The sequence below is a fragment of the Lactuca sativa genome, chromosome 8 (genome assembly GCF_002870075.4).
Source record: "Lactuca sativa cultivar Salinas chromosome 8, Lsat_Salinas_v11, whole genome shotgun sequence".
Classification (NCBI taxonomy): Eukaryota; Viridiplantae; Streptophyta; class Magnoliopsida; order Asterales; family Asteraceae; genus Lactuca; species Lactuca sativa.
Window position 1 is genome coordinate 241,461,880 of NC_056630.2, and position 12,311 is coordinate 241,474,190.

Genomic DNA, 12,311 nt, shown 5'->3' on the forward strand with positions numbered 1-12,311 from the left:
TAGGTGAAGGTTATGGAGAGGCCTCGGATTGGGGTGATTTTGGTTGAGAAGAGTGAGGTGTGGAAGGGGTTGGCGGTGTGTCCGGTTCATGGTTATTGGTGGTTGACAGTATGTGTTCAGGTAATGGATCAAGCTGTTGGATCAGGGGAGGTGCTGAAGTAGACATGGTAGTATCTGGGTGTGTGTATGACGTTGATGAGGGAGTTAAGAATAGGTCGGGTGTTGGTAGTTTGTCTAGGATTGTGGTGTTGTGATATGGGAACTGTGTGGGTATGAACTCAACATGTCTGGAGTGGTAGAGTTTCTTTTTTTGTGTGTCGAAGCATTTGAAGGCTGATTTGGATGAGGAATATCCAAGAAATATACAAGGTGTTGATCTTGGTTGGAGTTTTGATGTGGTATAGGGGCGTAGCCAGGGGTAGCACAGACATCCAAACGGTTGGATTTTATGGTAATTTGGAGGTTGGTTAAATAGGCATTCATAGGGAGATTTGTTGTGATTGATGGAAGTGGGGAGTCTATTGATTAGGTAAACAGCGGTTTGGAATGCATGGGACCAGAAGGTGAGCAGAAGGTGTGCATGGTGGAGAAGGGCTAGACCAGTCTCGACAATATGTCGATGGCGGCGTTCAACTGTACCGTTTTGTTCAGGTGTATGAGGTGGTGCAGTGTAATGGGAGATGCCATGTTTTTGAAGGTAGGGTAGGAGGCCTTGGTGTTCACCACCATTGTCACTGAAAAGAGAGACAATAGGATGTTGAAAAAACTTTTCAACAAGTAGTTTGAATTGGGGAAAAATGGCAGCAACATCACTTTTGTGGGAGACCGGATAAAGCCAAGTGTATTTGGTGAAATAATCCACAAAGAGAACATAATAGGAGTATTTATCAGTTGATTTTTTGACAGGTCCCCATACATCAGAGTAAATAAGATGAAGTGGTTTTGTGGCAACAAAAGTATTTTAACCAAATGGTAACTTGTGACTTTTATTAATAGAACAAGAAGAACAATGAACATCAGTCTCTGACTTGAACTTAAAACCTAGCTTGGAAACAAGTTGTTGGAAGACTTGACGCGACGGATGACCGAGTTTGTGGTGTAGTAGAAGTGGCGAATGTTTTATTGTGGAATGGATGAAACGATTTGTAGTGACTTGGCAAGGTAAACTCTATCAGCCCTCTCTCCTCGCATGAGTCGCGCCCCCGTGCTCAGATCCTTCACAAAAAAATGAGATGGAAAGAATTCCACCGAAACATGATTAGTATCACACAATTCACCAACAGATACAAATTTTTATGTAATTTTGGAACATGTAGCACATTAGAAAGAACTAATTTTTTTTGTGGAGTATGAATGTATGAATGGCCAGTATGTGTAATAGGCAGACTTGTACCGTCACCGAGTACTATCTCATCAGAGCCTCCATACTCATAGACTTGATGAAGAGTGTTGCGATCAGATGCAACATGGTTCGAGGCACCGGTGTCAAAGAGCCACTGTGTAGAAGCTGGTGTTGAGGTAGTAACATGAGCTGTTGGGGTTGGAGGTTTTGTGGTGTCAGTGGTAATGTTGTGTTCTCTGAGGAATCGTTCTAGCTTGCGACATTCTTTGGTGAGGTGTCCTGGGATATTGCAATATTGACAGAACTGGTTGCTACGATTGGGCCGGTAGGTATTAGAATTTTGATTGTTCCACTGTGGTTGTGCACCACGTGACTGATAGGATGACCGGTTGTTTCGATTGTTTGAGTTGTTATTGTTGTACCTGTTCTGAACCCCTGAGTTTCTAGAGGTGTAATTAACCGTGGTTGGAATGGAATCGGATATGGGAGTGGTTTCTTTGAGTGCTCTTTCAAAGTCAGTGAGTCGATCAAAGAGTTCAGAGTACGAGAGAGGAGTGTCTCGCACCTTGATGGCAGCTGTAATTATACTGTAATCATCGCCTAGTTGAGACAGAGTGTGCACCATAAGATCTTCTAAAACAGGGCTTTATGCTAATGCTAAGTCATTAGCTATGGATCGCATCTCTTGGAGATATTCAGTGATCGACCTGGTCCCTTTAAGGTTTTTAACTAGTCTGGATTTAAGAGAGATGATACGTGACCTTGATGAGGAGGCAAAGCTTCAGTTTAATCGATTCCAGGCTTCTCGAGCCGTTGTGGCTGATGAGACAAGAGGCTAAATTGCATCTGGACAGCTTCCTAGTATGGCACTGAAGATCATCTGATCTTTGCAGAACCATAGACGGCAATCAGGATTGGTTGTCGTTTTGCCCTCTTTGTCTGTGAGGGTTGTCGCCGGTGGGCCAAAGGTGATGTGGTCGTCGAGTTCAAGATTAATTAGGGTTGATTCAACCTGCTTCCTCCATACTGGGTAATTGTTTGGAGTGAGTTTGATAGTGAGATGAGTGGCGGCAGTAATTTGGGTGTTGTTTTTGGTTGCCATTGATTGATTGTTGATCGATTGAGTGAGAGAAAATTTGTGTGGACCGGTTTAGATCTCGTGAGAGTTACAGAGCTCTGATACCATATAAAGTAATGCTTTAAATTGTATTTTGAATTGAATAATAGAATCATACAGCAAGAAGGTATATATGTACAACTACAGATCATAACCTAAACTAGAGATAAACTAGGAACATATACAGGAGCAGGTACAAAAACTATGACTAAGTAAATATATTTAATATGTAACACGTGTGGAATAATATATTCAGTTAATATTACACATCTCTACTATTGGGCCAATATACATACATGTTAAATAGTTAACTAAGTTTTTAAAAAATGAGATATTACTAAGGATACACTTGTTACACAAGATAAGATAAAACATGACAAAACAAGTTGTAATGCATTTACACCCCGTTCCCGAGTTCAACTTAACGAGAGAAAGGAAAGGAAATGAGTGGAAATAAGAGGAAAATAAAAGAGATTGGTGTTCCCGAGTTTCATTAAAGGATGGAATTGGAAGGAAGTGGAGGGAAATGAGAGGATCACTTTCCCTCCTAACTTTGATTCCGATTTGGGAGGATTTGGAAAGAAAGAACAAAATGATTCATTTTCCTTCCACTTCTCTCCAACTCGGGAACACGAAAGAAAATTTTGTTTTCTTTTCATTTCTCTTCTTTCTCTTGTGACTTTCTTTTCTCTTCTCTTCTTTTCTTTTGTTAAACTCGGGAACGAGGCATTAATGTGCACATGACTGAAACATGTGTGCATGAAAACGAGAACGGTTTAAAAAAAAATCTCAGCCAAAAATGTGGAACAAGATGACTTACTCATTATGAATGTTGTTTTGTCCGTGAATACAACTCTTATCATCATCATCAAACATAGTCATACAATGATCATCGAGTCTCTAAAGCCATGATTTGATTGAACAAACATTTATATACACAAGAATCGTATCTCAGCATGTAACCCAATTTCATATCTTTGGATTTCATTAAACCATTGAAGTGCTAAACAAAAGAACAAAATACAAAACAAAAACAAATGGACGTTATACAGAAAAACATTATACACGTAAAATTGACATGAATCATATCTAAAGAAAGACACACAATCTTTGCTTGCTACGCCTTTTCTTCAGTTTTGGTGGTTGTAACACAACCCTAATCGCAGCATCAAACACAGCTTTGACATTCTGATAATAATCACATGAATCAATAAAACCAAAAATCAAAAAAGATTAAAACAACTTTCACCTTACAATTTTTATAAAATAAATATTTCAAACCTGTTGAGTCTTGGAGCTACACTCGATGTATACAGCTGCACCAATAGTTTTCTTGAGTTCTTCCCCCTATCCAAATTAGTTTTACTTCACATCCTTAATATTTGAACTTTTCTAGATTTTATAATGAATCATGAAAACCATAGGGGTGTAAAGTGTAATTCTTGAAAAGGTGAAGGACTTACCTGGGAAGTTGTAATCGGAGTGGCATTTGGATGATCACTCAAGTATTGTTTGTCTTCGCGTAGATCTAAAGAATTCCAAAAGCATAAAGAAAATGATTATGAGTAAATTCCTCGCAACCAAATCACATGATACCATATTGTAAATAAAAATAATTAATAAATACATATATTGAAACTTATTAAAAATAAAAAATGTTTTATGACAAAAAAAAAAAATTGGAACAATAGAATGTTACCTAGTTTAGTCCCCACTAGCACAATGGGCACAGTTGGAGCATAGTGTCTCAACTCTGAGATCCACTGCAAATAACATAAATGTAACATTTATTTAGAAATTAAAAAAAAAAAAAAAAAATTTACTAATTTTAAGCAATTTTGTTACTTATTAACAACTACCAAACATCTAAGACAAACATTTTACAAAAAATGCAACCTTTATATAGAAAAAAATGTAACATTTATTTAGGAAAAATGTGCAATTCTAATTTCTAATTCAAAATCAGTGTCACAATTCTATTACCAAAGAGAATTTATGTGGGTGTTTTATATAAATTAGGGACACAATGACTGAAGTGAAGAAGAAGAAATTGAAGAAATTGAACAGAATGAAGAGAAACCTTCTTGGAGATGTTTTCATAGCTGGGTCTGCTGATAAGAGAGAAAGCCAATAGAAAGACATCTGCTCCTCTGTAACTCAGTGGTCTGAGTCTATTGTAATCTTCTTGACCTGATTTATCATCAATTTACACCTTTCGTGATGTTAATTTATCACAAATTTCATGATTAATCCATCAATTATGACTATCAGCAACTCGAAATGCATCAATTTCGTTAAAGCGTATCGCAGTAATCACGTAACCTAATTGGATCGGAATTCGGAATAGAGGTAATAGACAGTGATTACCTGCAGTATCCCAAAGGCCGAGATTAACAGTGCTTTCACCAACAACCACATTAGCGCTGAAGTTATCGAACACAGTAGGAACATAATCCTACAGAGAAAACAGAAATCGAACTCAGATAACTAAAAGCTTGTATGGATTCTTCGATTACGAGAGATGATGAAATGAAATGCGTACGGTGGGGAAGGTATTGCTGGTGTAGGAGATGAGCATGCACGTCTTTCCGACGGCGCCGTCGCCGACGGTGACGCATTTGATGAATCTCGCGGCGGCCATGGTTTTGTGATTGAGATCGGTGGTGTGTTTGTAAGGGGGAAGATTGAAGAAGATGAAAAGGAAATGGCGAGTGGGAGAAGGGTTTAAATTTTGAATAAAAATGGAGGGGTCGTTGTAGTTAAATGCACCATTTCTTCGATCAACTTTTCCTTATAAATTAATTTTTAATCATATAAAAATATTTCTAATTTAAATATTTAATTATGGAAGTTTGAAAATTACTCAAAAACAAACATGATTGTTTATTTAAGATAATATAGCGAAAGGTGATGGTTATGATTTTAATTAAATGTAAAAATTATACAACCGACTTGAATACTTGTTATTATTATTTTTATGAAAAATTATGCCTTTTTGTTGCTGATTTGGTATAGTTTATATTTTAAATTGTGTGTAAAATTAAAGGTTATAAATGTATAGAAAAGAGAACGGTGTTATTTTCTTTTTGAATTTATGCACTTCTTTTTTACTACTTTAGTGCTTTGTTTGTTAGACTTTATAATGATTGAAATTGGGTATAATGTTGCTTTAAGTGGAAGGACAGATTTTAAAGAGTAAAGAAGATTGTGGTGTTTGGTTTATATGGAGTTTGGTGTTGGTATTGGTGTTGGTTGGACAGATGTTTTTAGTCTTGTTGATATTATCATTTTAAGGTAACAAAAGAATCAAATTTTCTCTCACGAGAACTTAAGTTTGATCAAGTCATATTTGGGACGAAAAGCACCGAGAAGGTTATGATTTTTGGTTTCATTATTTCACACTCGTTTTTTTGGTCGTCCAATAAAACTACAAATTTATTGTCAAGGAAGTTAGATGGTTCAAAAACAAATATCGATTAATTTTGTGGGCAATTATTTTTTCCCTCTAATCATAGACCCTCCTACTATGTGCAAATACGGGTTGATGCTTGTAGATCAACATTCAACAAGCATAAACAACCAAAACTATCATATGCTTAACAACAATGTTAAAACTCGAATATTATCATGAAGATGTGATCAGAACAGGTCCTATATGGTAGTAATATTGATTTCCACACCACCTTTTACTTTGAGAACTTCATTTTTACCATATGTGTCATAGACATGGATTCCCCATCGTAGTTATAAGGTTTTATTCCATTCAACTTAATCCGCGAGATGTATTTACAATTATATACAATGCAAGATAACAACAATAACTGATTTATGGGAATACCTACACATAATTTATTTATCAAGGCTTATCGCTAATACTCCCCCTGAAGCGTGTGGCAAACAAACACGCAACTTGGCACGGAACTGCTCGAATAGTGGGCATTGAAGACCTTGGTAAATATGTCAGTCAACTGTTACGAAGTTGGAACAAATTTGGTGTGTAATTGTCTAATTACTAGAACAAAATGATAGTCGATGTCCATATAAATAAAACAAAGACCATAGGAAAAATTAAATGAAGACCATAGGATAAAGTTTCGTTGACATATCATACAATTCTTTTAACTGCTTGAAAGTGATCAGTAGAATGTAAAATTTGGCTGACTTGTCAAGGCGAGTGATGGTAGGATCTAAACAACTATAGCCCTCGTAATGAGGACTATATCCGATAAAAATACATGAGGCGTTGTGAGGGGCAAATTTGTTAGGTGAACAATTGTGCACGTATGGAAAAACCCGATATCCAAAAGCCCCAAAAAATATCATAGTTTAGTGGTGAATGAAACAACATTTCGAATAGGGTTGTTTGAGCAAGAATCTTTGATGGAGGACTGTTGATAATATAAGTAGCAGAGCTCAAAGCATAAACCCAAAAGGAAGTTACGACAGTAGCATTAAAGAGCATTGCTAGGCTGGTTTAGGTAGTATGACAATGTGCCCATTCAGTTCGACCGTTTTGTTATGAAGTATGAGAGCATGTATCATAAGAAAGGCATGAACATGGATGTTTGTGAACTCGGTTCCACCATCACTCTTAAAAGCTTTTATTTTATAAGAAAATTTAGTTTGAAGAAATGCTATAAAAGCTTTTAATAAATTTAAGAACTCAAAATTCATCGGCATGAGATAAAACCACGTGAAGTGTGAAAATCATCAACAAAATATACAGTAATATAAATATCATTGTTTGGAAGGAACAAGTTTTGTCCCCATAAGTCACAATGAACTAAATCAAAACACATGCAAAGAACGTTTTTCATTAACTGAAAATGGTAATTATTTTCTTTTAGAAAGATGATAAGAAAACATACACAAAGTTTGGGTAAAAATGAAGTAAACGACAAACAACCCAATTTATTTAATAAGGAAATTGTGTCAAAATGAGCATGACCTAATCTAGTGTGCCATAACTCATAAGAGGCACATAATTTAGAAGTTTTTAAAGTCGTAAGAAAAACTTGAAGATCATGCTTGAGAACAAGATACCATTCTCTCATATGCCCCTTGCTAAGATTTCCTTTGTTGCACGATTTTGAATGGTATAAAACAGATTAGAAAATAAAATATCCACTAGAGACTCCTTTTTTAATTTGTTGATTGAAAGAAGATTCTTGGGTAGATTAGGAACCACAAGAACATTTGATAGTTCAAGATCTCTAGAAATCAAAGATTTACCGATATGAGAGATGTAAGATGTATTACCATTTCCAAAAAACCACATGCTCATTGCCTGCATAAGTGGAAGCCGAATCAAGATTAGCAATGGGTGATTCCATATGAGTGGAGGCACTAGAGTTAATGTACCAATCTGGAGAATCATTGGTAACATGTCATTGAGCATGGGATGCTAATAATAGATAATTTCTAGATATACATATAGATAACTTATTTATCAAGGCTTATCACTAATAGTAGGTATATATACGCAGTGCATCATCTTAAACAAGATCTAACTCATAAGGAGGACAAGTTTTACATAATGAATATGAATCGTAAATCAGTTTGGTATATATATGCTTTATCTTTTCTTTTACTTATGTTTTATCTAATTCAATGTTTTAACCACTAAAAAGTTTATTACACTACTTAACTAAATGATATTTGGAACTCAGAAGGTAAAGTAAGATATTAAATTGTTGAGCTGTCAAATGAAATGTAATGATAGGTGATGTAGGATTGGCGGTCTATTAAAATAAACCTAATACAAATCTAGTTTTAAATTTATAAAACCTAACTAATCCAAACTAAGACTTACCAATCACCAGGCAGTTTACCTAATCATGAATACTATAGTTTGGGTAAAAAAGGATTTCGAACTCAAGGGGAACAGTAGTGTACCACTAAATAATATCAAAACTAAATAAATTAAAGAGGGAATTTGTAATGATTAATCTCAATAAAGAATTAATTGAAGCATATATATATATATATATATATATATATATATATATATATATATAGGTAATAATTAAAACCATAAAAACTAAAAGTACTTTTGCTTAGATTTCCATTCACCTAATGATTATCATTGATTCACACGAAGTAAAATGGAAATTAGTTGATATCCAATAATTCCTAAATTAATTATTTCAACCTAAATGTCTTTTATCATATGTTTCTAGGTTGTCTACCAGCATGTATAGCTTTCCTAGATCCATTCTATTAATTCATATTATAAAAGACTTAATAGGTATGATCGGTCCCATTGGTTCTGGTATCCTTTCAAATTGTCTAAATCAATAGGATAATCATGAAAATTAAATCAGTAACTCTATGATTAAAATAGGTTTAACCCTTTAGTCAGATCTACTTACACCTTAATTAGTAATGTTATGATCTCCTAATTGTTAACTAAGCGGTTGATTCAAGTAATATAATACGAACTTAATAATAAGATCATGATCTCAGTGTTGGTGATTTATATTTCTGATGTTATTTAATTGTAATGGATTAATTTGTTGACCAAATACAATCTTGATAAACATTGAACAAGTAAGGGTGGTGCGGAGTGCACACTTGTTTGAGTTTGTTCAAGATTCAAAGTATATTGTCATTTAGGGGCGAAGCCCTTGAACCAACAGGGGTTTGGGGTAGCACCCCTGGTAGCAGGGTCTAAGGGGTGGCAACCCCTGGCTGGGGTCGAGCTTATCCTTATCTTGAAAACCATTTTTGTGATAGTTTAGTGTTGGTTAATTGATGCTTGTAAAACTATTTTGGGACAGTTTTGAATTCATTTTTTAGACAAGGAGTTACTAGTCAATTTTGGTCCTAATCCTAGTACATTCACAAGAACATAACTTCACCATTCTCTTTGTTCAAAACCACTAATTTTATTCAATTGAACTTTTGAGTTATACCATCGAAATACTTCAATTTGAAAGTGTTTCATGACTTTCAGTGGATTCCAAACAATCGATTTATCCTGAATTTCTAACACTTAGCTACATAGACATAAAACTACCAATATTAATACGTATGGATCTTTAATCAAGTGTTCATAATAAATTGAATAACTACTAATATTCCTTTTGAAACATATCAAATCATAATCAAGTCGGATCATCTATATCTAAACAAAAGTAATGAGACTTAACCCATAATCAATACTAACAAAACAAGAAAAAATAAAATAATGCTAAACATAATGCAAGCAAATCAAAATTAATCTTCTTGAAGTCATTACTGTGACATCCCCATTTTCACGGTCTGAAAAAGACCTTTTCATTTGTGATTATTTAAAATTGAGTTTATTTATAAATGCAAAATTTGTTCCCGTAAAAGTATTTTAAATGAAATGTTTTTCATTGATTTATAAAAGCGTGGGATGTCATAACTGATACAAGAAACATAAGCATGAACGTAATCATTACCGACCTTACATCATCTAATGGCCTACATTTCCTTTAATTCTTCATCAAGTCTGAACATCATTATCTTTGTATTCCTTCTTGTGCTACAAATAAACTGAGTCAGGTTGGGAAATTGGGTGAGTACATAGGGTTTTCATATCAACCAATTAACCCAATTACCACTTCCCACTTTCTTCTTATTTTATCCCTAAGGATCTATCCTAAGGGTCATCATAGTCATGGTTGCTGACAGTATTGTTTCAGGGATTTCTCTACAATACATGTCAGTAGGTTTCTTTCTGTTTTCATTACTAAGGATCTGTCCTAAGGATCATTATCATTACTAACAGTACTATTTCAGGGATTTCTTCGTAATACGTGTTAGTAGGACGTATATCATGGCTCATCATAATCATCATTTATGACAACATTGTTTCAGGGATTTATCCGTAATACATGTCAGTAGGTTTATTTCAATTTCCATTCCTAAGGATCATCCTAATCATCAATGTTGACAATATTGTTTTAGGGATTTCTCTGTAATACGTGTTGGTAGGAAGTGGAGTACATTAAATGGGCACAAAGTCCATCACCTATAAGTTATAAACATGTATGTGTTCCACGGGACTATCTTAAATAGTCTCGTGGTCATCACATATACTCTATTAGACGACTACATCGTTAGTACACTAGTACCATTCCTACATCGTCAATACGCTAGTACCATTTCTACATCGTTAGTACGCTAGTACCATTTCTACATCGTCAGTACGCTAGTACCATTTCTACATCATTAGTAAGCTAGTATATTAAAGTCATATTGCCATTTTCATTATTCATCATACTATGCCATCTTATCATTCTAATCTCTCATTACCCTTCATTACATGTTGTATTATATTCTTGAAAATACATATATGGCATACATCATATAAATTTTATCTTTATAATATTCATCAAATACAAAACATCTTGGTACATAAGCACATATAACATTTAATTATCTAAATACTTTATATCTATGTGTAAGATAAAAGTAACTATGTAGTCACTTGATAAAAGTGGATGTCTCAGATTTTGGGAAGAACTTCACCTTGGTACTTTAGCTTTTCCTCTGACATGACACAGATTTTCTCGAAAAAGGTTTAGAAATTGCACTGGCAGAATCCATACTCGAGAGCTTCCACTTTCTAGGCTCTCAAGAATTCCAGACTTCCCGAAAATATCCTCAACACTAAGAAATTTTGGACCTATAATTCAAAGAATCATAGGGGAGGTTTGAAGATTTGTGAGGAATAAATGAGGCATTGCATCCTACTTATAGTAGGGGTGCATGTCATGCTCCATAGATACGTGTCACACATGTTATCAGGGCTGGTGACATGGCTTTATTTGTTGCTTAACTCATGGTGACTAACGGGTGCGGCTGCATCGACTTGTCAGTGTGTGTCGTGCTCTTTGTCAGCGCGCGCATGCACGTGCGGATTTTCTGATTCTAAAAAAATCATATCTTCTTCATATGAGCTCCATTTTTTACATTCTTTATATCTAAGCGTAGCTACTGACGAGATCTACAACTTTCATTTAGAATCTGTCAGCTAACTTTGACTTTATTTTTAAGCTATATTTTTATTAGACTTAAACTGATTAAGTCTATATAAAAATCATAACTTTCGCATGCGATATCAGTTCTCGAATGTCTTTATATCGACAGGTAGGTAATGAAAAGATCTTCAACTCTCGTTTAGATTGTTTTTCCTAACAAGCAAATGATTTCTATTTCAGATATGTGTCGCGCACTGCTGCACTAAGACTTCAAAAAATCATAACTTCCTCATATAAAGTCAAATTCGGACGTTCTTTATATGTACGCTCTTGATTTTATGATTACTAGGACTTTCGTTTAGATTATTTTCCCTGAATAATCCTCCACCAATAATATTTATTTATGGCTTTGACAATCAATTATCATATTCTTCTTTAATCATCTAGCTCTATCTTGCAGGCATTACAATTATATCCCCCTTAGGATGATTATGTCCCTAAATCATTAGCAAAACAGGGTTTGTATAATGACTCTACACATTACCTTTCCATCTTAAGTAATAACTGTAACACTTATTTCCTTAAAAACGAGTTTCTAACTTTTAGACTTCTTGACTGCTAGCAGTGCTCAATTTTGCACCTGCTCTAAATTTGATCTTTATTGGGGACTCCTGCTCCTTATAGAATGGATTTAGCCTAAGACGTGGTCTTTACTTCGACTACCATAACATATCGAATGCCATGCTCTAATGACCTTACATTATATGATGCAATGGATAGACACAAGCCTCTTTGAGTCATACTCCAACATGGACGATACCTTCCTTCATGTTCTTGATGGGTTTTGGTCATAATACATCCTATGTGCTCATACAAACCCTAATGCTTGGATCTAGGTTTC

The 12,311-nt window shown here is 34.8% G+C and overlaps 1 protein-coding gene across 1 annotated transcript; it reads right to left on the minus strand.

Annotated features, from left to right (window-relative positions):
- Positions 1-3,418: 3,418 nt before the first annotated feature.
- LOC111911320 (rac-like GTP-binding protein RAC2) lies at positions 3,419-5,217 on the minus strand. The gene is made up of 7 exons (XM_023907111.3): positions 5,002-5,217; positions 4,827-4,914; positions 4,540-4,649; positions 4,159-4,222; positions 3,923-3,987; positions 3,741-3,806; positions 3,419-3,647 (listed from the first exon to the last, which is right to left on the minus strand). The coding sequence occupies exons 1-7, from the start codon at positions 5,098-5,100 to the stop codon at positions 3,549-3,551; spliced, it is 591 nt and encodes a 196-aa protein (XP_023762879.1). The 5' UTR covers positions 5,101-5,217; the 3' UTR covers positions 3,419-3,548.
- Positions 5,218-12,311: the final 7,094 nt, after the last annotated feature.